The sequence below is a fragment of the Sebastes umbrosus genome, chromosome 5 (genome assembly GCF_015220745.1).
Source record: "Sebastes umbrosus isolate fSebUmb1 chromosome 5, fSebUmb1.pri, whole genome shotgun sequence".
Taxonomy (NCBI): domain Eukaryota; kingdom Metazoa; phylum Chordata; class Actinopteri; order Perciformes; family Sebastidae; genus Sebastes; species Sebastes umbrosus.
This window is the reverse complement of record NC_051273.1, coordinates 34,573,511-34,601,314: the sequence shown is the minus strand read 5'-3', so window position 1 is coordinate 34,601,314 and position 27,804 is coordinate 34,573,511. Positions and strand designations below refer to the sequence as shown.

The following is a 27,804-nucleotide window of genomic DNA, read 5'->3' as shown; positions in this document are numbered from 1 at the left end:
TGTTTGCAATTTTGTGGCAAATCTGTTTGGATTGAGGAGATAACACTTTTATTCTGAAGGATGCTGGGCGGAAGAAGTGTTGTTGTTGCTGCTGGCGGGCAGGAGACAGTTTGGGTGTGGAGGTAAAGAGATAAACACTCGCAGAGTTGGACCAATTTCACTGAACACACGGACAATGTCTCGGTTTAAAAGAGCGGGTCCGGTGGACTCTCTGGCGGGCTTCAGGACGGAGCCGACGACGGAGCCGACCGTCCCTTCCGGTCTGCTGAAGGCAGCCAGGAAGAGCGGCCAGCTCAACCTGTCCGGCCGAGGGCTAACACAAGGTAACAGTCACCAGTTAGCTAGCTTAAGTTACATAGTTACGCTGAAAGTATTAAAGGTCCAAATAGTGCTAAAACGTGGATAAAATGATTGGAGTGAAATACGAAAAGAAAAAGACATTCATTTAAATGAGTATGACAGTGTTTACAGTTCGAGACAGACAAATGAATGAAGTGTATTCATCTTGTTTTTCATTATTTTCCTCCAATCTAGCTAAGCTATGCTTATGATTTATGAAAGTTATGTTAATTGAAGTGAAGTATAACATTGATCTAATGATGATCAGATATGCTCTTAGGAACAGTTTTCTTTCAGCCACACCACATCAGACATGATGGTACATGATCTATAACTGACATCAGCTGATGTTGGGCCCTGCATGCTACATTAAATGAATGTGACTGTCATACCACACACCTCAGAGCCATACCTCCTCTCCTGCTGGGCCGTTCATTTATGCTCTAGTCTAGTGGCACCAAGGTTTTGTCATTTGGATAAAGATAAGTGAGAATGGGTTTCCAGATCTTAATAACAGTATTGGGCTTCCCTGACAGATTCTAGCAGATCCTTTTCTATATTAAAGGTCCCATATTGTAAAAAGTGAGATTTTCATGTCTTTTATATCATAAAGCAGGTTTAAGTTAGATATAAATACTGTTAAACTATCAAAACGCTCAATATACGGAGAAACACTTACTGCCCATATTCAAAAATTGTGCGTTTGAAACAAGCCATTAGGATTTCTGTCTATTTGTGATGTCACAAATATACAGTATTTAGACCATTACACTGTTTTAAAGGTAAACATTCTCAATGTGTCCCAGTTTATTTCCTGTTGCAGTGGATGTAAATAACATCAGCTGACAGGAAATAAACATTCACCCAAACTGTTGCCTAGCAATGCAATTCCGTTGAAATGCACTAAAACTGAGCGTTTCAGACAGAGTATGAATACAGGCATATTCAGGCAGACAGTAAGAGGAAAATATATATATATATTTTTTTTAACATTACAACATGTAAACATGTTCTAGTAGAAACACAAAATACAAGTATGAACCTGAAAATGAGCATGATATGGGACCTTTAAGCATTCTAGTAAGTTCACCAACCAGCTTTTAAATACAGGTACTGCATCATTGTTCCACAAGCTCACAATGGGTTTTTTTTGGCGATGCTATATTGTAATGCCCTTATAGCTGTCAATGGTTTAAGCCCAGGGGTGTTGTTACCAGCCTAGAATGGCTATTGCTTGGTCAGTGGAAAGATCACATTTGTATGCTTCTGAGTGCAAATGAAAAATGTCACACCAGATATTATTATTCTTTGTGCAATGCCAGAATAGATGGGCTAGGGAGGATCCATCTGCACATTTGCATTTAGGGCAGGTTTAAGACACTGAATGGTCAAATAAATGAATGTAATTTGATGTAGGAATAGTGTAGTCTATGCAAACTATCTTATATTGGATTATAAGGATGCAGTGATCCAACGTTTTCAGTGTGTGGAAGTGACTGGGATCATTCTTTTATATGTAAAGCAAAATCAGGCTTGACTTAAACATTGCTTTCCTAACAAATATACATTTACTGAATTGTTCTTTATTGTTAAAATAATAAATTGTACACCAGCAACTTGGTAAAAAAAATCTTCAAAATGAACAGCAATCACAATTGAAATGCAAGCCTTTTTAATAAGGAATTAAAATTCCAGTCTATACTGTATATAGTATATAAATATAGAATTGAATTGATGGGCTCCATTGTCACCGATACCCGATTCAGCTACTTGAGTCAGTATATCGGCCTGATATCCGATCCGATCCGATCCGATCCAGTATCGGTATCGGTGCATCCCTATTGCATTAGCTGGTGCCTTGAATGGATAGAACAGAAGTGTATACTCTGCATCTCATCTGAGATTCTCAGGTTTTTTTAAGATGATTTGTGGTGTATAGCTGTATAGTGTATATATAGTGCCATGTAAATAGATCTACAAATCGGGATACTTGTTTTTTTTTTAGCTAGGAGCACTTTCCATGAGAGTGTGCAAATCACAAAAGGGTGGGTATGTTTCGAAACTCTGTATATTCAGTTGGACATAGTTTCTTGTCTGCAGATGCATAAAGAGATGTGATGCTGGAACGCCATATTTGTCTTTCAGTTGAGATCCATCTAGATCTGGACCAAAGCAGCTCTGTGACAGAAAGATGATACTGAAAACCAGAATTGTTCCTCTTTAACCAGCTAAATGTGTGCGTGTGTCTCAGTCCCTCAGGACGTGTATCGTCTTAACGTCGACACACCAGAGGAGGCCCACCAGAACGTGTCCTTCGGAACGTCAGATCGCTGGTGGGAACAGGCTGACCTCACCAAACTGCTGCTCTCATCCAATCAGCTCACACAACTGTCTGATGACATCAGACTACTGCCTGCACTCACTACGCTGGATGTAAGTGACACCAACTCAGTCAGTAGTGGGAAGCCTGACTCAGGAACTCCTCCACTGAGTAATACATACACATTGTACTCATGACAAAAAAACAAGAGTTCAAAAAAATATATTGACATCCGAATTAATTGCACGAAAAAAAACACCCCCGGCGTGTAAAGGCCTACACTCTTTAATTCTCTAACTATAGAACCTGCTATGTACTGAGACACTAACTCACTGAACTCACTAAATACATACAGTAGCATCTATTGTTATTTGAGACATCAGTAGCATTAACTCTATCTGTTCAACTCAAATGTTCATTTTGTTCTGGCAGCTCCATGACAACCAGCTGAGAAGTTTACCCAGTGCTTTGGGAGAACTGCAGGAGCTCCAGCAACTGCGACTCAAGTAAACCCCCCCCCCCCCCCCCCCCCACACACACACACACACACACACACACACACAGTGCAGACCTAATATTGGATGTATCCAAGCTTTTGAATTGTACGGAGCCTCCCGAGACCCCTAGGAGAATTTCTTATTAAGTCGTGCCCTCGAGTTAGGTATCTCGAACGAGTTACTTCATAGTGCACTTCTTCCAATCATTCCTGATTCGAGATCTCGCCTATTTTTGACGCAAGCTGCCCTGTTCACATCAACAACAGAGTGAAAGTGATCTATTGACTGTATATTGACATCATACCAGCAACATTACTACAGTTTCAATGTCTGTATCTGTAGAATATGTTACATAGATGAAAAAAAGTAAAAACTTGTTCTTAAATCAACACTTCCTGCTTTCATTTCAAAATAAAAGCCCTCGCGTTTTTTTTCTGTGGACAGAATTCCTTCAATTGTTAATACAAGGCTTTTATTCTGAAATATTGGCAGGACAGTGTTGTTCAACATGCAGTGACTTGCACGGTTCCATGAATGAATATAGTACGGGGTTTTAATTGTGGATTATTACTATTATTTGCAAAATACCACACGTTTCTTAACCTTTCTCTGTCTAAAATAAATATAAATGACATTTATAATGAAATTAAATGGCCATTATGAAAGGCAAACTCTATGTAGAAAGAAAGGGGCTGACAGCAGCAGCAGAAACGCAGCAGACACGCAGCTGGTCTGAACACTTGACGCGTGAATCACGCAGCCACCACGCGACGCCACGCGCTCCTGACGTTCCCAATGTGGACGGAGTGTTAGTGGGACTAACCACTGAGAGGCAAACAATAACTAAAATCTAATGTGTGTGTTCTCCTGTGTGGCCAGTCAAAACCAGCTGACATCACTGCCAGTGGAGGTGTGTACTCTGAAGAACCTCTGTAGCATCTCACTCCAGCAAAACCTGCTGGAAAGCCTGCCAGAGGAACTGGGACAACTGGAGAAGCTGACACAGCTGGTAACTAACAACATACTGCATGTACTGTAGTGTGTTACGTTCTCCCACCAGGCTTTTTTCTGCCGTGTTGTGTGATTGGCTGACTGAGATGTCCTGTCTGTTGTGATTGGTTGAAGGACCTGTCCAACAACCATCTGAAGGGCCTGCCCTCCAGCCTGGGCCGTCTCACCCGTCTGCAGACCCTGAACCTGGGTCACAACAAGCTCAGCTGTCTGCCTGACAGCCTGGCCCAGCTCACAAGTAAGACCAGCCAGTGTGAAAATGTCCTCACTGTCACATCCCTACTGTATATAAAGATGGGCGAGATGACAGCTGCCCAGAAATGCAGCCAAAGCATCTGGATCACCCCCTTGTGGCTGGCTGCAGTATAGCTCATAAAGCCGCCCCTCCCCCTACATGATAGCGGATGGGACATGGGCCAAACTAAAAAGTCAAAGTATACACCAAATATATTTTTCCCAAAGATGGTTTCTGTCATTTTAGGTCGGTGTTATCACGCTGATGTTTGTTCAAGTGTTTATTCATCTGATAAGTTTGGTTTTAATTAGCAATTTGATGCTATAAAAAGGGGATGAGACGTCATGATTGACAGCTGCTCTGAGTGAAGTAGTCACGGAGCCGGAGACTTGGGAGTTGTACAAAAGAGGAGATGTAATTTTAAAGGTCCCATATTGTAAAAAGGGAGATTTTCATGTCTTTTATATTATTAAGCAGGTTTAAGTGCTATATAAATACTGTTAAACTAGCAAAATGCTCAATATACAGAGAAATACACACAGCCCAGCACAAATTGTGCGTTTGAAACAAGCCGTTAGGATTTCTGTCCATTTGTGATGTCACAAATATACAATATTTAGATCATTACAGGGTTTTAAATGTAAACATTCTAAATGTGTCCCAGTTTATTTCCTGTTGCAGTGTACATAAATAACATCAGCTGACAGGAAGTAAACATGGACCCAAGCTCTTGCCTAGCAACACAATTTCGTTGAAATGCCCTAATACGGAGCGTTTCAAACGGAGCGTTTCAGACAGAGGGTAAATACAGGTATATTTAGGCAGACAGAATGAGGAAAATAATGTGTTTTTTGAACATTACAGCATGTAAACATGTTCTATTAGAAACACAAAATACAAGTATGAACCTGAAAATGAGCACGATATGGGACCTTTAACTTTCCATAGCCGTCACAAGTCTGTGTAATAGAACATGTGTGAATGTGGGTTAGGGTTTGGGTTAGGTACCAGACCAGAGAAGCTCTGAAACACTGACGGCCCTGTAGAGTATCTGTTTGACCGACTTCTGACTTCATTCCACAGATGTTAAGCTGTTGGACTGCAGCAACAACCAGCTGACTGACATTCCCGCCAGCCTATCAGAGATGGTCGCTCTGGAGCAGCTCTACCTCAGACACAACCAGCTCCGCCTCCTCCCAAAGGTCCTCGCACCGGAGCTCAAGGTAACCACAGCAACATGAGAGTTTCTCCCAGTTGTAAAGCTGGTTCGTGGTGTGGATAATGCTGACTGTTTAGCAAGCTAGCTAGCTTACTAGTCAGCTGCTAAATAAGATGAAACAACTTAATGCTTCAACCACACACTCTTGTCACAGTGCAGGAAAGAACTGCTATGGCCAGATCGATTTACCGGATTGTGTAATGTGCTCGTCCACAGTGAAGAGAGGGAAAGCTTGTGCTGTGCTGTGATTGTAATGCTACACTAGATTTGTTACATAAGAGCGAGAGCATTATGGGTAATGTCTAATAAATAAAGTTACATGCAAATATGATTCAAATTACATTCTTCAGTTTGTTTAATTTATGTAAAAAAATGGGAAATAAGTCATTTAAAAAAAAAGAATTATATTAATCTGGAGGCTATACACTGATCAGCCATAACATTATGACCACTGACAGGTGAACTGAATAACATTGATTATCTCGTTACCATGGCACCTGGCAGTGGGGGGGATATATTAGACAGCAAGTGAACATTTTGAACTTTGTGTTGGAAGCAGAAAAAATGGGCCAGCGTTTAAGGATGTGAGGGACTTTGACGAGGGCCAGATTGTGATGTCTAGACGACTGGGTCAGAGCATCTCCAGAACTGCAGCTCTTGTGGGATGTTCCCGGTCTGCAGTGGTCAGGACCTACCAAAAGTGGTCCAAAGAAGGAAAACCGATGAACCGGCAACAGGGTCAGACCCGAGGCTCATTGATGCACGTGGGTGGCGAAGGCTGGCCCGTTTTGTCCGATCCAATAGAAGAGCTACTGCAGCTCAAATTGGTGAAAAAGTTAATGCTGGTTCCAATAGAAAGGTGTCAGAACACACAGTGCATCGCAGTTTGTTGCGTATGGAGCTGCATAGCCACAGACCAGTCAGGGTGACCATACTGTCCACCGCCAAAAGCGCCTACAATGGGCACGTCGCGAGCATCAGAACTGGACCACGGAGCAATGGAAGAAGGTGGCCCGCTCTGATGAATCACGTTTTCTTTTACATCATGTGGACGGCGACGAGTTGGAGGTGTCAACTCAGCCTCCAAATTCTCCAGATCTCAGTCCAATGGAGCATCTGTGGGATGTGCTGGACAAACAAGTCCGATCCACGGAGGCCCCACCTCGCAACTTGCAGGACTTAAAGGATCTGCTACTGACGGCTTGGTGCCAGATACCACAGCAGACCTTCAGAGGTCTAGTGGAGTCCATGCATCGACGGGTCAGGGCTGTTTTGGCAGGCAAAAGGGGGACCTACTCAATATTAGGCAGGTGGTCATAATGTTATGACTGATCGGTGCCACCCCAAGGTGGCAACGCCATCATGGTAAACAGTAACTGCCCGTCAGCGGTGATATGAATGGAGTATAGAATATGAATAAACATGCTGTCACTTTCTGAATCTATTTTATGTTAACAATAAACACAGACTGAGTCATACCTTTCTGACTTCTTTCGTTTTCCAGTAGTTGTAGTTTATGCAAGTGCTGTCCACTGGAAAGGAGCGATCCATTACTCCATTCATATCACCGCTGACAGGCAGTAACTGTTTACCGTGATGACGCTGCCACCTTGTGGTTTCCCGGCGTGCTCTCGCAATATACGCCTGCATGAGCAAGTTACAGTGTTTTTTCCATCATGTTATATAGCCTCCAGAATTGTATTAACTAGGGCTGTCAAAGTTAACGCGATAATAACGCATAAACGCAAATTTGTTTTTACGCCACTAATTTCATTAACGCAATTGATCTTTCGGAGGTTGTAGCGGGCTCAATTTTAAAGCTGGAGTGGCATCATATGAAACTAGAAAACCTGAGGAATCCACTGCTATCAACCATGTCATGCTAGCTTGTCGCGAAGGACGTTAAATAACGCTCCAAAGTTAGGCTAAATTTTAGGGACCTTTGACCTCTGACCTCCAGATATGTGAATGTAAATGGGTTCTATGGGTACCCACGAGTCTCCCCTGTACAGACATGCCCACTTTATGATAATCACATACAGTTTGGGGAAAGTCATAGTCAAGTCATCACACTGACACACTGACAGCTGTTGTTGCCTGTTGGGCTGCACTTTGCCATATTATGACATGAGCATATTGTTTTATGCTAAATGCAGTACCTGTGAGGGTTTCTGGACAATATCTGTCATTGTTTTGTGTTGTTAATTGAATTCCAGTAATAAATATATACATACATATGCATAAAGCAGCATATTTGTCCACTCCCGTGTTGATAAGAGTATGAAATACTTCACAAATCTCCCTTTAAGGTACATTTTCAATGGATAAAAAATGTGCAATTAATTTGTGATTGATTGGGATTAAATATTTTAATCGATTGACAGCCCTAATAATAATGTTGGTCGTTGTTCCCCTTTAAATTATGTTAATATATTCTAATTGTGTGTGTGTGTTTGTGTGTGTGTGTGTGTGTGTGTAGGAGTTGTATGTGGGGAACAACCGCATTGAGCAACTGGAGACGGAGCAGCTGGCGTGCCTGAAAGCCATCTCTCTTCTAGAACTCCGAGACAACAAGATCAAAACCCTCCCTGAACAGATCACCTTACTGAGCACGCTCACACGCCTCGACCTCACCAACAATGATGTCACCACGTAGGTCAACGGCGTTGTGACACCGGTTAACTGTTTTTGCCCATGAGCCAAACTCAACACATGATTGAAGTATCCAGTCTGTAACAAATCTAACTAACACTCAATCTCTGCCATCAGAACACATTTACACACTCCTGCACTATATTCAAATTCTGGATGTTGAGTGATATAATCAATAGACGCTGTCAATCAGGGCTGCACAATTAATCAAATGTTAATCGTGATCACGATTTTGGCTTCCCACAATTAAATGAACACGATCGACTGCGATATTGACGTTTAAAACGCGTGCTCAGCTCATAGAAAACTGCTGCATAAATCAAGCGCTTCTTAAAGTAACAGCTAGAGATGAACCGTCAATCAGCAGCCGATTGAAGCCGGCCGGTTTTCAGCAGTCTCATATATCTGTCCACATATTTTTGCCGGTCACACACACACACGTGTGCAGCCGCCACATGACGGTTTTACGTTGTCACACATCGGCAAAGTCAGTAACGTCACAGACACACACATGTCGTCGGTGTGGAAGTTCTTCAGTGTGAGTGAAGAAGACATAAAGCTGCAATTTGTCACAACTGTAAGTCCAAAATAAGCCGTGGAGGAACAACCTTAAAAACATCTGGAACAACTAACATAATCAGAGACTTATTATATTGTAATTCATTCCCATGATGCTGCTCAGAGTATCACAGTGACCGACTCGTCTGCTGACAGCGCGGAGCTACAAAGCTCCGTTAACGGAGGTTCCATTGTGTTACACTGTGGTGCGTTCAAGCTCTACTCAGTAAAATGAGTTTTGGGCAATGGTAAATTATAACACTATCATGATGCGTTCAAATGTAATCTTGTAAAATTACGTTTTTGGCGAGAAACTTGAATAAATCCAGTTGTTTGAAGGGGACAACTGGATTTATTTGAAGAAGTTAAGCAATATAAAATAGATGATAGAGAGAGAATTATGACCTGTTTAACTTCCTAACACTAACTCTAAGCAGCTTATAATATATAATTAGAACTACTAATGCCAATATTTCTTTTTATCAAAGCAAATACTTAAATGAATATTAGTGCTGTCAATCGATTCAAATATTGAATCGCGATTAAACGCATGATTGTCTGTAGTAAATCGCGAATAATTGCAAATTAATCACATTTTTTATCTGTTCAAAATGTACCTTAAAGGGTGATTTGTCAAGTATTTAATACTCTTATCAACATGGGAGTGGGCAAATATGCTGCTTTATGCAAATATATGTATATATTTATTATTGGAAATCAATTAACAACACAAAACAATGACAGATATTGTCCAGAAACCCTCACAGGTACTGTAGCATAAAAAAATATGCTCAAATCATAACATGTCAAACTGCAGCCCAACAGGCAACAACAGCTGTCAGTGTGTCAGTGTGCTGACTTGACTATAACTTGCCCCAAACTGCATGTGATTATCATAAAGTGGGCATGTCTGTAAAGGGGAGACTCGTGGGTACCCATAGAACCCATTTACATTCACATATCTAGAGGTCAGAGGTCAAGGGACCCCTTTGAAAATGACCATGACAGTTTTTCCTCGCCAAACTTTCGGTGCGTTATTTAACCTGGTACCAATGGATTCCTTAGGTTTTCTGTGCCCGCTACAACCTCCGAAAGATCAATTGCGTTAATGCGTTAAAGAAAATAGTGCCGTTAAAACAAATTTACGTTAACGCTGACAGCCCTAATAAAAATACAATCATTTATTTCCTAATCATTTGAATTGTGTGTTTTTATGCAAATAACTACTATAGATGACTATACCAAAGTAAAATCATAATATTTTATTACACGGCTGTGTTGAATACTCGATTCTGATTGGTCAATCAGAGCATTCTGCGGTCTGTAATTTCTGTATAACAGACCGTTGCTATGGGCGCAGCTCTGTTGTCGGACTCTGGCGGACCATTTTTGTGTCAAAATATTGATTTCTTCAGTAAGCAGCTGTGTAATAAGCAGGATAATGTAAAGCTGGCGGGACATTGTTGTGAAAGAATCCCCTTCAGGGCGATGCTGCACCCCTCGCATCGCCTTGTCAGGGATTCTTTCACAACAGTGACCGGCTCGCTGTACATTATCCCTTACATAACATAATAACAACACGGTTGGAATGTAGCACAACATGGAAGTGAAAGCAGAGCTCTGTTTTTTTTAAATGCGAAATTGCAATAAAAATATTTTGTCCCTAAAATCTGAGTAATCGTGATAAATAATCGTGAGATCAATATTGATAAAAAAAATAATCGGGATTAGCATTTTGGCCAGAATCGTGCAGCCCTGCTGTCAGTACATCGTTGTCACCTGAGTTTCAGGTATTTCATGTGAATGGGATCTTTCTCTGTCAGTCTTCCAGCTTCTCTCAGCCTGCTGCCCAAACTGAACGTGTTGCTGTTGGAGGGAAACCCTCTGAGAGGAATCAGGAGAGACCTGCTCGCTGTAGGTGACACACTGACACACAGACACAGAGGAGATAACGCAGTGGTAGTTCAGCCTTTACGAACACTCTCGGAAATCACAGTGTTAGAGATTTACAGTGATTTTAAACTTGGAGATGGTTGTGTGAGTGTGTGAGTGTGTGTGTGTGTGTGTGCGCGCATGTGCATGTGTGCGTGTGTGTATACTGTATCAGTTGGTAATGTAGTGCCTTATAACTGCTTGCACTCCTCTTCTGTTGTCCTCATCACAGAAAGGAACCAATGAGCTTCTGGAATATCTAAGAGGAAGAATTACAGGTACGCTTAACTTTTTGTGATGACTTGAAACACGTTTTCATCACTGAAACTAAAAAGGGCTGAAACGGTTCCATCAAAACTCTGTAACCTGTTCATGAGACGTGTCAGACCCATTTCCGTTGCCTTGCCATGGACAACAACCTTTTTTCTGATTCTGATTCTAATTGACTACGTTGTGGCCTGTGGTGACCTCTAGGATAATCACAGCATCATGAAACTTTACAGTCACAAACTAGAGACCTAGAGCATTCAGAGGATGGATGGATCAGACTAGAGACCTAGAGCATTCAGAGTATGGATGGCTTTCCTTGGTAGATTAACAATCCAATCGCCGAAAAATGCATCTCCAAAATGTCAAAAGTTTTTGATCCCAAATCACAGCATTGCTTTTTCTACGGTGTTCCTCAAGGTCTTGGTGTTTTAATGTGGTATTTTGGAGGGATTATTGTTGTTTTTACCAATTCTCGAGTAGTAAAAAATGGTTAAATTTAGCACTAAATCTGTGTAACAAATGGTATCAACCCAAAAATTGCTGCAACAATTTATGAGACATAATAGAGCATGAGGATGGTCATCATATACTTATATCATAATGTTCTAAACCCTTATACACTTTTACAATTCATTTTATTCAATTATTAATTTATTCAATTCAAATGAATCTTCAGGTTCCCAGCTTTCAGATGATGTACACCACTTCTATGTGACATCTACTGTTGACCTGCTATCTCGCCCTGAAGACATATCACATTTTTTATCTGTTCAAAATGTACCTTAAAGGGAGATTTGGCAAGTATTTAATACTCTTATCAACATGGGAGTGGACAAATGTGCTGCTTTATGCAAATGTATGTATATATTTATTACTGGAAATCAATTAACAACACAAAACAATGACAGATATTGATCCAGAAACCCTCACAGGTACTGCATTTAGCAAAAACAATATGCTCAAATCATAACATGGTAAACTGCAGCCCAACAGGCAACAACAGCTGTCAGTGTGTCAGTGTGCTGACTTGACTATGACTTGCCCCAAACTGCATGTGATTATCATAAAGTGGGCATGTCTGTAAAGGGGAGACTCGTGGGTACCCATAGAAGCCATTTACATTCACATATCCGGAGGTCAGAGGTCAAGAGACCCCTTTGGAAATGGCCGTGACAGTTTTTCTTCGCCAACATTTTGCGCAAATTTGGAGCGTTATTCAGCCTCATTACAATGGCATGGTTGGTACCAATGGATTCCTGAGGTTTTCTAGTTTCATATGATGCCAGTATCTTCACTCCGAACGACCGATTGTGTTAATGCGTTAAAGAAATTAGTGGCATTAAAATTAATTTGTGTTAAAGCGTTATTATCTCATTAACTTTGACAGCCTCATGTGTGATGTGCTCCATGCTGCTCATCCACCTGGACAGAAATCTTCAAGATTCATTACATTTCTACAATTCATCAAACATTGCAGATTAATTATAGGGATTATGTATAGACAATATTGTTAAGTAATACAGAGTTTTGCAGAATGAAGAGATTCTATTGGATTTAGTAACTGCATTTTGCACCCAATTAACCAAATGAACAGCAAAACAGAATGAAACCCCAACGTTTCCAAATGAACTTTATTTTCCGTGTGTGTGTGTTGCAGAGGATCCTGAGAGAGCAGATGAAGGACCGACAGCTATGACGTTACCCAGCCAGGCCAGGGTCAATGTACACAGCATTAAAACTCTCAAGTTATTGGACTACAGGTTAGTGATGCACTCATGTGTTAACCATTAGGGGACACGCCTTCATCAGAGCATGGTGATTATATGCATACTTGTCAGTTACTGTTTGTACTTGGACTTAATATAATGGTAGCAAACCGGAATGATACTTTAAAGTTGCATATCGTATATATTAATACATTTCAGAGTAACTTTGTGTGTGTGTGTGTGTGTGTGTGTGTGTGTGTGTGTGTGTGTGTGTGTGTGTGTGTGTGTGTGTGTGTGTGTGTGTGTGTGTGTGTGTGTGTGTGTGGGTGCGTGCGGGTGCGTGCGTGCGTGCGTGCGTGCGTGTTTAGTGAGAAGCAGGCAGCTGATATTCCAGATGAGCTGTTTGATGCTGCAGCGGATCAGAGTATTACCACCGTTAACTTCAGCAAGAACCAGCTGATCGCCATACCCCCCAGGTACACACACACACACACACACACACACACAGCGCAGGTGAGGTCCATGGAGGTTTTAAATTTGTAAAACTTTCCTTGAGAGTCTATCGGCAGAGCTTGCGGGCGGGGCAAACAGGAGAAACACTGTTGCGCGTATTCAGTGGGCATGCTTTCAGCATATTGTAATTCAAGTGTTCTGAGAGAAAACTAGACTTCTGCTCCTCCTCATGGCTCTGTTTTCAGACTTTAGAAAGTCTAGTCCGTGACAGGAGACTTTGACCAATCACAGGTCATTTCATTGAGAGAGCGTTCCTATTGGCTGTGCTTCGGTCATGTGACCTGAACTTGGCATTCCTTCACCAGATTTCACAATGGCGGCGGCGTCACAAACTTTCTCATTTTACAGCTAACCCGTGCACTACAAGATGATTCTGAAAACATTTGAGGAGAGAAATAGGCATTAACGTAACATAATATTGATTCATATTTGATCAGCGCTGCCTAGTTTGACCATTTGGTCGGAGTTCGTGAGTGATTGACAGCTGGCTCTCACAGACGGCAGATGGACAGCAGACCTCAGATCAGCTCTTACTGCTTGTTTTCCTCCGGTCTGTGAAATCTTGCAGATGCCGTTAGGAGCACCGGAGGACACAGAGGGACATGATTTTTTTCAGGTTACCTGTTTCATGTACTACTGTCAGGATATAGTGACCGTTTTATAGAAATAACTTTTTTTTAATCATATTTGCTCCAATCTCGCCTTCTGATGCTTTAACAGGCTATCTCATTCTTTTCATTTCCTCTCATCAGTTAAACAAACAGAATGTACGCCAGCCTTTCATATTAGCTTCAGAGTTATTAGTAGGCTACAGTTATCAGAACAATACGAACATTCAGGCTCCCTCATGTGGCTCAAAGGTGTACTGCAGATACAAATGTTAAATAAAAGAATAAGGTAGAAATTCTGCAAATTTATTTGTCGACCCTAATAAAATCTCTCTGTGTGCGTGCGTGTGTGTGTGCAGACTGGTGGAGTTCCTACCCTCAGTGTCAGACATCAATCTGGGTTTCAACAGACTGACCTGCTGTTCTCCTGACATCTGCAAGTTCCTGCAGCTGGCACACATCAACCTCAGGTACACACACACACACACACACACATTTACAATGTATTAACATTGGAAGATTGCGCCGGCAAACTCAGTAATTAGGGCCCGAGCACCGACGATGTCGGGCCGCGAGGACCCTATTGAAACTGTAGGAATTATTTTTCTTATCTCAACTGAATCGCATTTTTGAGGGCCTTAACATGCTCAAAAAGTTGTTAAACTTGGCACACTTATCAGACGCGGTGAAAAATATGATATTTTAATGGTCTCGCACTTGGGTGTTGCAAAATGGCTTGCTAGCGCCCCCTAGAAAGTTGGAAAAATTGAGCCCCTCGTTCTGGTTTCGGCTACATGTATGAAATTTGGCAGACAGATGTAACATGTGGAGAGGCACAAAAAACCCTCTGGGAGGTATACCCAAAACTCAACAGGAAGTCAGCCACATTGAATTCAATATGTGATTTTTTTCCCCCCATTTTTAGCATTTTATAGGCCGTGTACTTTAACGAACTCCTCCTACAGATTTGATTAGATCAACTTTAAATTGGGTCTTCTGCACCTTGTCATGGCTCTGTTTTCAGGCTTTAACAAATCAAATCAAAATCAAGCGGTGCTCGGTATTTCCTCAACAGATCCCAACATGGCTGCCGGGTCACAAACTTTCTCATTTTACAGCCAAACCGTGCACTACAAGATGAATCTGAAAACATTTGAGGAGGGGAATAGGCATTAACGTAACAGAATATTGATTCATATTTGATCAGCGCTGCCTAGTTTGACCGTTTGGTCGGAGTTCGTGAGTGATTGACAGCCGACTCTCAGAGACGGCAGCTGGACGGCAGACTCCAGCTCGGCTCTGATTGGTTGTTTTCCTCCGGTGTGCGAAATCTTGCAGATGCCGTTAGGAGTACCAGAGGACATGACTTTTTTTCAGGTTACCTGTCTCATGTACTACTGTCACGATATAGTGACCGTTTTATAAAAATAACTTTTTTTAATCATATTTGCTCCATTTCTACCCACTGCTGCTTTAAATGGAGCCTTTACCAAACATTGACATGATGGAGAATTCAATTAAAAAGCCAATACTTTATCAGACAGAATAATCCAACAGTGTTAGAGGTCACATTTGTGGAAACAGGATTTTGATATAGAGCCTCCAGCGAAGGGGTTAATAATCTTTGTCCTGCCTCTTTTTCTTTCAGGAACAACCAGCTGACGGATTTACCGTCTGAAATGAAGAACCTGACCAAACTGTGCTCCATCACCCTCAATCAAAACAGGTAACTCACTGATTCAGGACCAGTCCAACTCCGAACCTGTTTAGTTGAACTGAAGTTCATCATGAAACACGTACTGTACATTAGCTAGCGCAGTTTCATTTGATGGGTGTCTCAAAAAGAGCACCAATGGGCTGTCTCAGATCCCCCTCAGCATAATCAACGGGTTTGGATCATTTATTGATTTTATGCTAAAGGGGATGAGAGGAAGAGACACTGATGGAGGACATACAGCATATCAACAGTCCCATAATGTGTAGGAATAATTCAGTAGCAATGCTCCTTCAATAATAAATCTATTGGGACATATAGATGATTAATATAGAATAATAACAGAACAGACATGAGGGGCAATACAATTTTTTTTTATTACAGAACTAATGAGACATGCTTTTGGAAAGGCTACTGCATTTTCCTTGAATATTAAAGCTGCAGTAGGCAGTATATTTGTCATCATTGGGCAATAATTCCATAATAACCTTTCAGCATATTTTAATTCAAGTGTTCTGAGAGATAACTAGACTTCTGCACCTCCTCATGGCTCTGTTTTCAGACTTTAATAAAATCTAGCCCATAACGGGAGACTTTGACCAATCACAGGTCATTTCAGAGAGAGATAGAGTTCCTATTGGCTGTGCTCCGGCCGGTGGGCGGTGCTTGGTATTTCCTCAACTGATCTCAACATGGCGGCTGGCTCACAAACTTTCTAATTTTACAGCTAAACCGTGCACTACAAAATGATTCTGAAAACATTTGAGGAGAGAAATAGGCATTAACATAACATAATATTGATTCATATTTGATCAGCGCTGCCTAGTTTGATCATTTGGTCGGAGTTCGCGAGTGATTGACAACCGGCTCTCATAGACGGCAGATGGACAGCAGACCTCAGATCAGCTCTTACTGCTTGTTTTCCTCCGGTCTGTGAAATCTTGCAGATGCCGTTAGGAGCACCGGAGGGGGCCAGAGGAGTGAGGATGTGTGGAAGCAGTATTAGCGGAACTAGAGTGAATCAATCAGCTACAATGTCTCCTACAGTTTGTCCACTCAGAGTCTTTTTACTGATCACAGGTTCAAGTCCTTCCCTGAAGTCCTCTATCAGATAGTTTCCTTGGAGACGGTGTTGCTGGGTAACAACCAGGTGGGCGAGGTGGACCCTCGTCGTCTAATGAAGTTGGACCATCTATCAACCCTGGATCTGTCGAACAACGACCTGATGAACGTCCCTCCTGAACTGGGCCTGTGTACCAGCCTCAGGTACGGTCCCGTACGTCGTCTCTGAGCTCCGTCACTGCAGCTCACCACCGGCTGCCGTCTCCGCTCACACCCCCGGTGTTCAGTGTTTTTTGCTATGTGATGTCCGCCACACTGTAGGAGTCAAATTATGATCATGAGATGTGATCATAATCTGACAAGAGTATTAAATACTTGACAAATCTCCCTTTAAGCTACATTTTGAACAGATAAAAAATGTGATTAATTTGCGATTAAATATTTTAATCGATTGACAGCCCTAATTTTTATTTAAGTATTTCCTTTGATAAAAAGAACTCTTGGCATTAGTAGTTCTAATTATATATTATAAGCCACTTAGAGTTAGTGTTGGGAAGTTAAACAGGTCATAATTCTCTCTCTATTATCAATATTATATCGGTGTAAAAACATCTCCTCCAAATAAATCCAGTTATTTGAAGTAGACAGTTTCTCGCCAAAAACTACATTTTACAAGATTACATTTGAACGCATCATGATAGCGTTATAATTTTCCATTGCCCAATACTAATTTTACTGAGTAGAGCTTGAACGCACCATAATGCAACACGATGGAACCTCCGTTATCGGAGCTCTTTAGCTCCGTGCTGTCAGCAGACGGGTCAGTCACTGCGATACTCTGAGCAGCATCATATTTACATAAAGCAGCATATTTGTCCACTCCCATGTTGATAAGAGTATTTAATACTTGACAAATCTCCCTTAAGGTACATTTTATAAATAGATTAAAAAAAAAATTGCGTTTAGTGTGCGATAATCGCGATTAAATATTTTAATCAACTGACAGCCCTAATAATAGTAATGTTTTCTTTAGTGTATAATCATCTGAAAATAAGAATTGTGTTTTCGTCAGTTTAGAATGAGCCGTTTATATCTTCATAGGGAGCGGGTCCTCTTCACAGAGTCCTCCATGTTTCTACGGTAGCCCCGAACGGACAAACTAAACACCGGCTCTAGAGAGGGACATTCACGTTTTCACGTCGGCCACCGTAGTTCTCCTACACGCTATGCACACGGGAGAAGTTTCAGTTGGTTGCAATCTGCAACCTCACCGCTAGATTCCGCCAAATCCTACACACTGCACCTTTTTAAAAAAAAGAAAAACAGGAAATTGTGTTTATTTTGAGGGTTGTTTTTTTTTAAAAACTGGTGAAAAATGGACTCAATCAATGTAAAATCTGTACTGTCCCTCAGGTGTCTCAGTCTGGAGGGGAATCCTTTCCGTTCACCCAGAGCAGCCATCGTGGCCAAAGGAACGGATGCAGTGATGGAGTACCTCCGCAGCCGCATACCTACATGAGCCCTGACCTCAGCTCGGACAGCTCCACCTCCATGCTCACAGATCCTTTCTTGTTTTTTTTTTAATCAACATTTAAATGCATCAACCAACAATCTGTTTGTTCTTTTATCTTTATGCTACACAAGTCTGCAACTCAACATCCACAGCTGTTTGTGTGTACGTGTAAAATAGGGAATTCACCATACAGTCTGCTTTGAGAAGCAGACCGCTGCCAAAGTTTCCCTCTGAAGTTGAGATGGATGTGATGGATATTTCTGGACAATCAGATTCAAACTGATGCCTACATGTGTGACTGAAAAAAAAAAAACATGACAAACGACACTTCTTTTAATAAAGTTGTTGCTAAGAAGGAGTGGTGTGAATTGTAGAATAGTGTTGTTGTTTTTTTAGAATAGTGTTTTCCTCCGGTCTGTGAAACAGGTATAGATTGATGGATGGAAATGAAGCATGCTTGTGAAAGCCCCTTCTGGAGCAATCCATATCAAAACTATTAGAAACTGGAATTGGTGTAAACGAGAATGATTTTATTCACTTTTTCTTCTGCTAGTTAATATCTCTACACATATACAAGCTTTGCCTATTGCACAACAACTTTGAAAGGACACGTGGCAGTTGGCAAATTAAACCTGAGACCCGATTTCCCAACACAGCCATCATTTTGTTTGACCAGTTCAGCACTTTTATTGAGAGATTAAAGGAACAGTGTGTAGGATTTAGGGAGATTTATTTGCAGAAATGGAATAAAATATTCATAAATGTGCTTTCATTAGTGTATATTCACCTGAAAATAAGAACCGTTGTGTGTTTTCGTTAGCTTAGAATGAGCTGTTTATATCTACATAGGGAGCCGGTCCTCTTCACGGAGTCCTCCATGTTTCTACAGTAGCCCAGAAGGGACAAAAACAAACACTGGCTCAGACATGTAGAAGGTGAAGAGGCCTATATGACAGTCACTTCTTCTGCAGCCTCACTGCCGAACATGTTGGATGGTGTCGTGTGAGAGGATACATACAGTAGATGGTATGAAATACATTTGCACTGACTGTTTGAATAAACTTTATTGAAACTGTCATCCAGGACAGGCGCAACCCGTCAAAAGGAAAGTACGACGGGAGTCTCTCAACAGTTTATGTGTCAGTTTTTTGTTTTACAATCCTCAACCATATTAACCAGTTATCTAAAAAACAAAATCCACAAGCACAGCTGTGATCTGATTTTTATTTTGAAAGTGTGGACATGCACATCTGAGCACATGTCCCCTGTTGAAAAGATCACACACGACTGACAGCTGATTCTCTTCTTTCTTTTTTTACTGCAGGTAGACACGACGTCTGGACAGGTAGAAACTAACACAGTTACAAACAAACAGAATCAAATGGCCGTCTATTTTTCAACAAAACAGCACAGACAGAAAAAACATTCAGATCTGGCCCCTGACAGACAGATGGAGACAGATGGAGACAGATGGAGACAGATGGAGACAGCAGAAACTACAGCCTTGGAATCTCACACAAACTACCACTAATACACACTCGGCACTCTGAGAAGTGCTGGACGTGGTGCAGTGTGTGTGTGTGTGGATGGAATCATAGGCTGGATGCTTCCGGTCAGTTCATACAGAATGTGGACGGCTGATGATGGACGGCGAGTCTGGATCTAAAAATCTCCAAAGCACCACTCGATACCCGGAAAGATCACTTTTGCAAAATGACCGACCTCCTTACAGTATTTACAAAAATATAAAATGTAAATAAAAATACAAACAAATTCTCTTTTTAAAAGTATTCTTGAGAAGAAGGGAGGACTGAGGTGTTGAAGGTTGGCTGGTCTGTCTCTCGATGGTGGCGTCCTCCAGACAGAGCGACAGGGGCGCTGCAAACTCTACTTGTCTGTCTTCTGTTTCTTGGTTTCAATTACATCCTGGAAACAAACAAGAACGACTCAGGGACGAAACAACATGTCTAGTAACCGCACCTTTCACTTGTTTTAAAGCCAGAGGTGCTGGGCGGCTGTAGCCAGGGTTCGGAAATGAACTTTTTTTTACTTCCTGCCACTGTGACAAGTATTTTTTTTTGTCTGCCACTCAGAAATGTTATCTGTCACTTTTGGAATCTCTGAGCTAAATGAAGGAATAACATTTTAGATCTGATGTCATTCAATGTTCGATATATTTTACATAAAAAACATATATCTATAGTGGTTATTTGCATGAAACAATACAATTCAAATTATTATGGATATTTAAATATTTGCTTTGATTAAAAAAATCTTGGTGAGTTGTTAGGAAGTTAAACAGGTCATAATTCTCTCTCTAATATCTATTTTATATTGTTTTGAAAACATCTCCTTCAAACAACTGGAGTTATTCAAGTTTCTCGCCAAAAACTTAATTTTACAAGATTACATTTGAACGCATCATACTAACGTTGTAATTTACCTTCACCCAATAGTCCTTTTTCCTGAGCCGACTTTGAACGCTTCATAATAATAACTGAATGGCACCTCCGTTAACATTAGTAGCTCCACTGTTTAACCAAGCAGGACTGTGCTGCCCACCTGCTGCTAACAGCTAACGTTTCTAACTCTCCTCCTGTTGATTTAAACACAGGTTTGTTGTTCACAGTGTCACAATATCAGGGAGAAATAGGATGCATCCCCTCAAGGTTAATATTTGCTCCAATCTCGCCTACTTGAGCTTTAATACATCCACCACTGTACAGGCTTACAGCATACAGCCCATGGGTGATTTATAAGATAATAAAAGTGATGAATTACAGACAATATATCCATTATTACAGCAGCATACAGCTAGCAGGAAGCTGGCAGAACCGGATGTGTCATATGAGCGTGCAGGGCGGTGCAGTCCCGTGAGTCTGATGCACGTTCATTATGCCGAGGAAAATTACTCTGGATTCAGATGAACTTTACAACTTTTAGGACATAATGATTTAAATGAGAGTTATTTAAGTGTTCCTACTGGGAAGTTGATTTACCTAAAAAAAAAAAAGATCCTCTGATTTACAGACGTCTCTTTATACGTTCATGGCCACAGACTCATTGGCGTTTTCAGTCCAGAATGGCAGCAGCGCCATCTAGTGGCTTTTTAAGCGATACCCATCTATAACTGAGAGCATGTTTCATGGCAACTCTTCCTCACCTCTTCATCATCATCATCATCATCATCATCATCATCATCATCCTCATCAGCTGCTCTCTTCCCCCTTGGCCTGTCAAGGTCATCGTCTTCGTCATCGTCTTCGTCACCTGAATACACAGAGATAATCACAGGCTGTTAGACCGACACAGTGACTCTGCTGAGTTATTATACAGACCTTACAGTAAATATCACTCGCTCCACGTATCCATCACTTCTGTTCTCCTCATTCTGAGATACTTGAACATGACTGTAGAGTTTATGTGACTGCATTACACACGAGGATGTGGACAGCTTTCAGTTGTACAGTATCTGTCAGGTCTGGTTCTCGGGTGTGTAACGTGGCTTTATGTGTGGGTGTGTGAGATCTAAACTGATACACAAGTTAAAGTTTATGGGCTGTGCAGTAACTTACAATACAGAAGAAAACCTAATGTGTATTAATCCGCCATTTAAATTAGCCCTCAACAAATGCACTATATTTGAGTAACGTCTGTTAAAAACTAGAGTGACGTTGTTGGTTTGGGTCTTTTCAAGGAATTTGTTGAGAAATGGAAAAAAATATATGAACACTGGCCTTTAAAGGGGACAGATCATGCTCATTTCCAGGATCATACTTGTATTTGAGGTTTCTACTAGAACATGTTTACATGCTTTAATGTTCAAAAAACACTTTATTTCTCTCATACAGTCTGTCTGAATATAACTGTATTCACCCTCTGTCTTTAGTTTATATTTCAAAAAATGATTATTTTCAGAATATCTTCCCAATTTTAATTTAATTACATTTAAATGAACTCACTTGGGTTTAACGCAAGTATACTGATGTCAGTGAAGTCTAGAGTGCATCCTGCAGTTGCACAGTCTGGCCACCAGGTGGCAGACCAACCCTTCTATTGAATCAATAAGGACTACAGTGAAATTAGTGGGCTTAGCTATCTGTTTCTGTAACTGCACTGTGTTCACCTGCTTACATTACAACAGCACAAAAAGGTAGTGCATCTAGTTTGTGCACATAAATATTCTGAAGTAGGTTTGTGAATATTCTGATAGAGAGTTCACTCTCACAGCTCTGTCTGGCTTGTTATTGCTGAACACCTTAACTGTCTTAGTTGTGATAACAGTGTCCTCACAGAACTTAATATAGCTTGTGATTGTGTCTGTCAGTTCGTGCGGATCAGGGCATGCGTCAAAAAACAAGTGCCAGTCTGTGGTTTCAAAACAATCTCTGAGCTCCTCCTCTCCATCATCAGACCATTGATGTACAGTTTTCAGGAGTGTTTTTTACGCAAGACCGATGATGATTTCCTCCCGATATTAAGTCTCGTCGTTGTTTGTAATCGCTGATGGCGGCGTCATATGCAAACTCCACAACAGAGTTCTCTCCGCCGCAGTCGTGCGTGTACCGCATGAACAGGAGGCGGGCTGAGCACACAGCCCTGCGGGGGGGCTTCAGTGGAGGAGGTGTGACCACCGATCCGAACTGACTGGGGTCTGTTTGTGAGGAAGTCCACTATCCACTTGCACAGTGTGTTGCTTAAGCCCAGAGTGCTAAATTTATCCAGTTTAATCAGTTTCATGGGGGAGAATTGTATTGAATACTGAGCTGAAATCAAAAAACTAAAATGTCACCAATGACACCAACTAGCTGGTGTTCTTAGTACACGACCAGGGATGTTATCAGGCCCAGCAGCTTTACTCACATTCACTCTCAGCATGGTTCTTCTCACATCCGCTGTGGATGCTGACAGTGGTCCTCTGGAGGTGGGGCCCACTTGACAGCTGACTTTTTTTATTTGTTTTTGTGATCGATTGGACCACAAACGGACTACAAACAGACACCAGAACGCTTTCGATACCAAAACCTTGTCTTGTTACCTACAGATTCGGCATTCATATGCAGATATCTGTTTATAGAGATTAGATATATCCCAAAGAAACATTCATCATGACCTTTACCACTTTCCGTTGTTCAACATGGTATGAAGACACCTACCCTCTCCATCCTCCTCCTCGTCCTCTTCTCCCACGTCCTCATCGTCGTCCTCCACCTCTTTCTCCTGCTCGCCGTTCTCCTCGTCCTGCCAAGGGTGAGACACAGTTACATCGGTCACCAGAGGGACTGGGAGGGATCATTCATGCTCTACACACTTGAGAAAGGAACCGTAGGAGCTCTCCTTACAGTCTTGCCATTGGCGGCGGCATCGTCTCCATTCTCTGCCTCTTCAGTCTGTCTCTTCTTCTTCAGCTCCTGAAAGCAAACATGGTCTTAGACATATCCACTTTTATGAACGTATCTCGTTGTGTAAATAACACAAGGTGAAATGACCTAATGACCTAATATGACAATGAATGCATGACAGTCTTTTCAGATGAACTTTATTAATGAGTGTGAAAGGTCAACATTAACTCTTTGAGTCAAAATACTTTGCAAAATGTGACACCCTTCCGTGGTTCGTATTGTCTTTGTGTATTCTTTCTGTTTCATGTTCTTCTGTGGCTTCATTCTACTCATCTTCTGTGTACGGCAGGGAATAAATGCATTTTCATTAAGTAGTCTCCATATATTATGCCAAATTTATTATTCTAGTTAGTTATTCTATTCAGTCGTTATGGTCCTAATCTCTGGAATAATCTGCCACTTGAACTAAGGTCTGCTACAACAGTGCCTTCTTTTAAAAGCATACTCAATACAAGCAAGCTTTTTGTTGTGTTTGGTGTGTGGTTAATGGGTAAAACTTATTATTGTTATTATTCCATTTTTAATAATAATAATAATTTAATACCTTCTTATCTTATTCCCCTTTTACTGTAATACCTTCTTATGCTATAGGTTTTATATGTACTACATTCTTATATGTTATGTTTTATATATTTTATGTTTTTTTCATCATATATGATCTTTGCCTGTTTTTTTTTATTTTATTTGAAGCACATTGAGTCCACGCCTGTAGGATGAAATGGGCTATATAAATAAAATTTGATTGATTCTGAAAGAGGAGGGAAACCCCCCACCCCCCATCCTCCTCCCATCCTCGGGCTGCAAGTTGCCTGTTTACAGACAGGTGGTGCTTTGAATCACACATCTCCTATTCGTATTGGTCAGTTCTTTCTAAGTCCCTCCCACCTCCCACTGGGGCTGGCTGAAACCTGACACCATCTGTCACTGCTGCTGCAGCCTGGTGGTGGAAACCACACACACACACACACTAGTGCAAAGACTACAACTCCCAGCAGCACAGCGCAGCAGCTGATTATTCTCTAGTCAGCTAATCAGAGCCAAAGCAAACAAATGTTTTTTTTCCTCCTGACAAAGCTCCTCAAACAACCCTAGTGGGGCTGGATTTCACTTCAATATGTTAACCCGGGTGCAAGCGAGACAACACCATGTATCTCTAGTAGTATTAATTAGGCTTCCACATCACCTCAGTGTATCATGTCTTCACTGTCTGCACACACTTTTCTAACTACTAGAGCATGCATTGCTCTGTCTGTCTGTCTGAATGTCTGTCTGTCTGTCTGTCTCACATCCTGGTGCCTGTTTTTAGCAAAGTAGTGTGTTTGCCTCGCGCACTCCTGTGGCTCGCAGTCAAACCGAGCGGTAGATTATACTGCACGCGCGGCTCAAACAGGCACGACCCCGTCCCTCGCGCACATTAGCTGCTTGAGGTGAACAGACCGGATGAGAGCGCGAGCTGTATGGTTATATATTAGGGAACCTATTATCCATTATCATTTCCATTTATTTTTTTAAATAAAACAATACAAATAATCAGTATCTGGTGCTACATGCAGACTGGGCTACAGTATGATAACAATGATAGTGATATATAAATAAACACGACACCGTGGTGCGCGCTCACAACGATTAACCAGAGCTCGAGATGAATAAACTATTAGTGCCATCAGTCACGTCACCGATAGATAGATAGATAGATATATAGATAGATAGGAGTTATACCGCCTGGCGAGACCTATAGTTATTATATTATTATTATCCATGTGTAGAAGTATATCTCCGCAGTAGAAACTCCGCTCTGAATATCAGATTAATATGCGATGAATAAACTCCGCATGTCCACTAGAAAAACCGCCTACACATCATAAACTGTGACACAAAACCAGTTCTGAAACACCATGTACTGTATGTAGGATAATATTCAAAAACAGAGCAAACAGCATGTTTCTTTTTTTTATTATTATTATTATTATTATTATTAGCCTCTGTTATTCCCCCAGCATGGAAACACTGAGCGGCGGTGGGCGGTGACGACTGTCTTTAATTCAGCTTTGAGAGCTACTAAACGCTTCAGAAAGCTTCATAAAGCTTCATAAAGATGCGTAACTTCACTGAGTTTTGTCGACACCGTCAGAGAGGAAGCTACCTGGATGGAGCAGTTTATAATGTAGTCTCACAGAAAGGCATGCTGGGCTGTAAACTGTGTCAGTCCGTGTTAAACAGAGAAGTGGTGGTTTGATTTTTAAACCACAGAGGAAGCTTCGCTCCTCATCATCACTCACACTGCTGCTGCTTCACCTACAACACTTCAACACTACAACACTAGTGTACAGACTTTAACATAGAGTACATTTATAAACTAATGATATTTAGATAGCAGGCTGACAAACCGAGAGTCTTCTCTCATGTCGCCGCTGCGCTTAAAATAGACAAATGAGTAATACAGTTACACACACAGAGAGTTATAAACCATTGTGTCTCTTCTCCTCTAGTAACCTCACCTTGGTGCTCACTTCTGCGCTGCTCTTCACTTTACTGTCCGCCATGTTCGAGATAGAAAAGGAAATTAATATCCAGTCAGAATATTGATTTAAAAACTAGAGCGTAGAGCTTTTCTTCCAGATAATGACTGTGAAGCCTGTAAGTCCTCAGTCTGTCTGTCTGTCAGTCTGTCCGGTGCTGCCAGCGGCGCGTACACCCGCCGAGCTCCCGCCTTTATACACCAGGGGGGCGGGGTGAGCTATCTGCAAGCAAGCACCTGATTGGTCGATTCGCTTTGAAAATATGTAGCCTGCAATTGGCTAGAGGGGAAACAATAGACAGCCCTCCCTTTGTGTGCGTGTGTGTGCGTGTGTGTGTGTGTGTGTGTGTGTGTGTGTGTGTGTGTGTGTGTGTGTGTGTGTGTGTGTGTGTGCGTGCGTGCGTGCGTGCGTGTGTGTGTTTGTGTGTGACCTCGATGTAGAGCAAATTTTTGTCTGCACAAGTTTTCAGTCTTTAAGCCAGGATGTTGCAATTCAGGGTTATACACCGGCTTTCAAATCACTCCAGTGAAACCCAATGAGATAAATCCTTTGCTTTCAAAATACACAAGTGTAAAATTACTGAAGGTTCATATTTCCGCTGTGTTTTTCAAATGCCCTCTTGTTAATGACTTCTGGGTCAAAGTGGGTAAAGAAACTGACATTATATTTAAGAAAAACAAATGTCCATCCATCCATCTTCAACCGCTTATCCGGGGTCGGGTCGCGGGGGCAACAGCTCCAGCAAAAAAAAAATGCCCCTGCAACCTATATATTCTGTATTCTTGGTTTACAATCAGCAGCGTTGAACATTATAGCCTCCTCTTCACTGAAGCTGCTTCATGGGCTTCTTTTTAGTTCAAGGAGATGTGTTCTTCTTCACTGGATTTCAGACGCTGTCCCTACGGTTTCACATTGGATTCGGATCCCTTTAGAAGCTATAAGCTTCTGGCTCAAGGACGAACCTTTTTAATCTGGGACCCCTTTCTGGTCTATATTGGAGAAGACGGGGCACCAGGCTCTTTGGAGTGGTCTCTATATGGACTAGCATGGACTGAGATCTTGAGGTACATTTATACATACATGTAGGTCTTAGTGTGTACGATACCATTATCCCATCATTATGTCTGATTACCCATTTTATTTTCCTTTTTTATGTGTATATATGTATATGTGCATATGTATATGTATAAATGTATATGTGTATGTGTATATACAGTATGTGTATATGTATGTATGTATGTGTCATATCACATTTATTACACGGATGTGTTGAACACTCGATTCTGATTGGTTAATCACGGCGTTCTGCGGTCTGTTATTTCTTTATAGTAGACCGTTACTATGTATATCAGACCGTTGCTGTGGGTGCAGTTCTGATGTCGGACTCCAGCGGACCGTTTTTGTGTCAAAATATAGATTTCTTCAGTAAGTAGCCATGTAATAAGCAGGATACTTTACAGCCAGCGGGTCATTGTTGTGAAAGAATCCCCGACAATGACGGTCTCTTTGGACATTACCCCTTACATATCATTTACTTTGTTTTTTGTCTCTCTTACATGTGTGGAGTTCTGTGTCGAGGGTAAGTTGTAGGCCTACAGTGGTGGAAGTACTGTAATGTAAAATACACCGTTACTTACCAGTAACAGTCATGCATGCATTCAAAAATGTACCCTATTTTAATAAACTCCTTTCAGACTGTGAGGAATCATTAACCATACCACATGTTAATGTAGT

General features: G+C 41.4%; 2 protein-coding genes across 2 annotated transcripts; one reads left to right on the top strand and one right to left on the bottom strand.

The window, feature by feature from the left end:
• The first annotated feature begins 74 nt into the window (after nucleotides 1–74).
• On the top strand, nucleotides 75–18,522 carry lrrc40 (leucine rich repeat containing 40). The gene is made up of 15 exons (XM_037769029.1): nucleotides 75–323; nucleotides 2,591–2,772; nucleotides 3,092–3,165; nucleotides 4,036–4,165; nucleotides 4,282–4,405; nucleotides 5,486–5,625; nucleotides 8,101–8,273; nucleotides 10,655–10,745; nucleotides 10,996–11,041; nucleotides 12,691–12,793; nucleotides 13,108–13,215; nucleotides 14,220–14,330; nucleotides 15,509–15,586; nucleotides 16,655–16,840; nucleotides 18,050–18,522. The coding sequence occupies exons 1-15, from the start codon at nucleotides 176–178 to the stop codon at nucleotides 18,153–18,155; spliced, it is 1,800 nt and encodes a 599-aa protein (XP_037624957.1). The 5' UTR covers nucleotides 75–175; the 3' UTR covers nucleotides 18,156–18,522.
• Nucleotides 18,523–19,194: 672 nt separating this feature from the next.
• On the bottom strand, nucleotides 19,195–26,255 carry ptmaa (prothymosin alpha a). The gene is made up of 5 exons (XM_037769048.1): nucleotides 26,050–26,255; nucleotides 23,492–23,560; nucleotides 23,306–23,390; nucleotides 21,313–21,419; nucleotides 19,195–20,075 (listed from the first exon to the last, which is right to left on the bottom strand). Exons 1-5 carry the CDS (start codon nucleotides 26,092–26,094, stop codon nucleotides 20,037–20,039), a joined length of 345 nt encoding a protein of 114 aa, XP_037624976.1. The 5' UTR covers nucleotides 26,095–26,255; the 3' UTR covers nucleotides 19,195–20,036.
• Nucleotides 26,256–27,804: the final 1,549 nt, after the last annotated feature.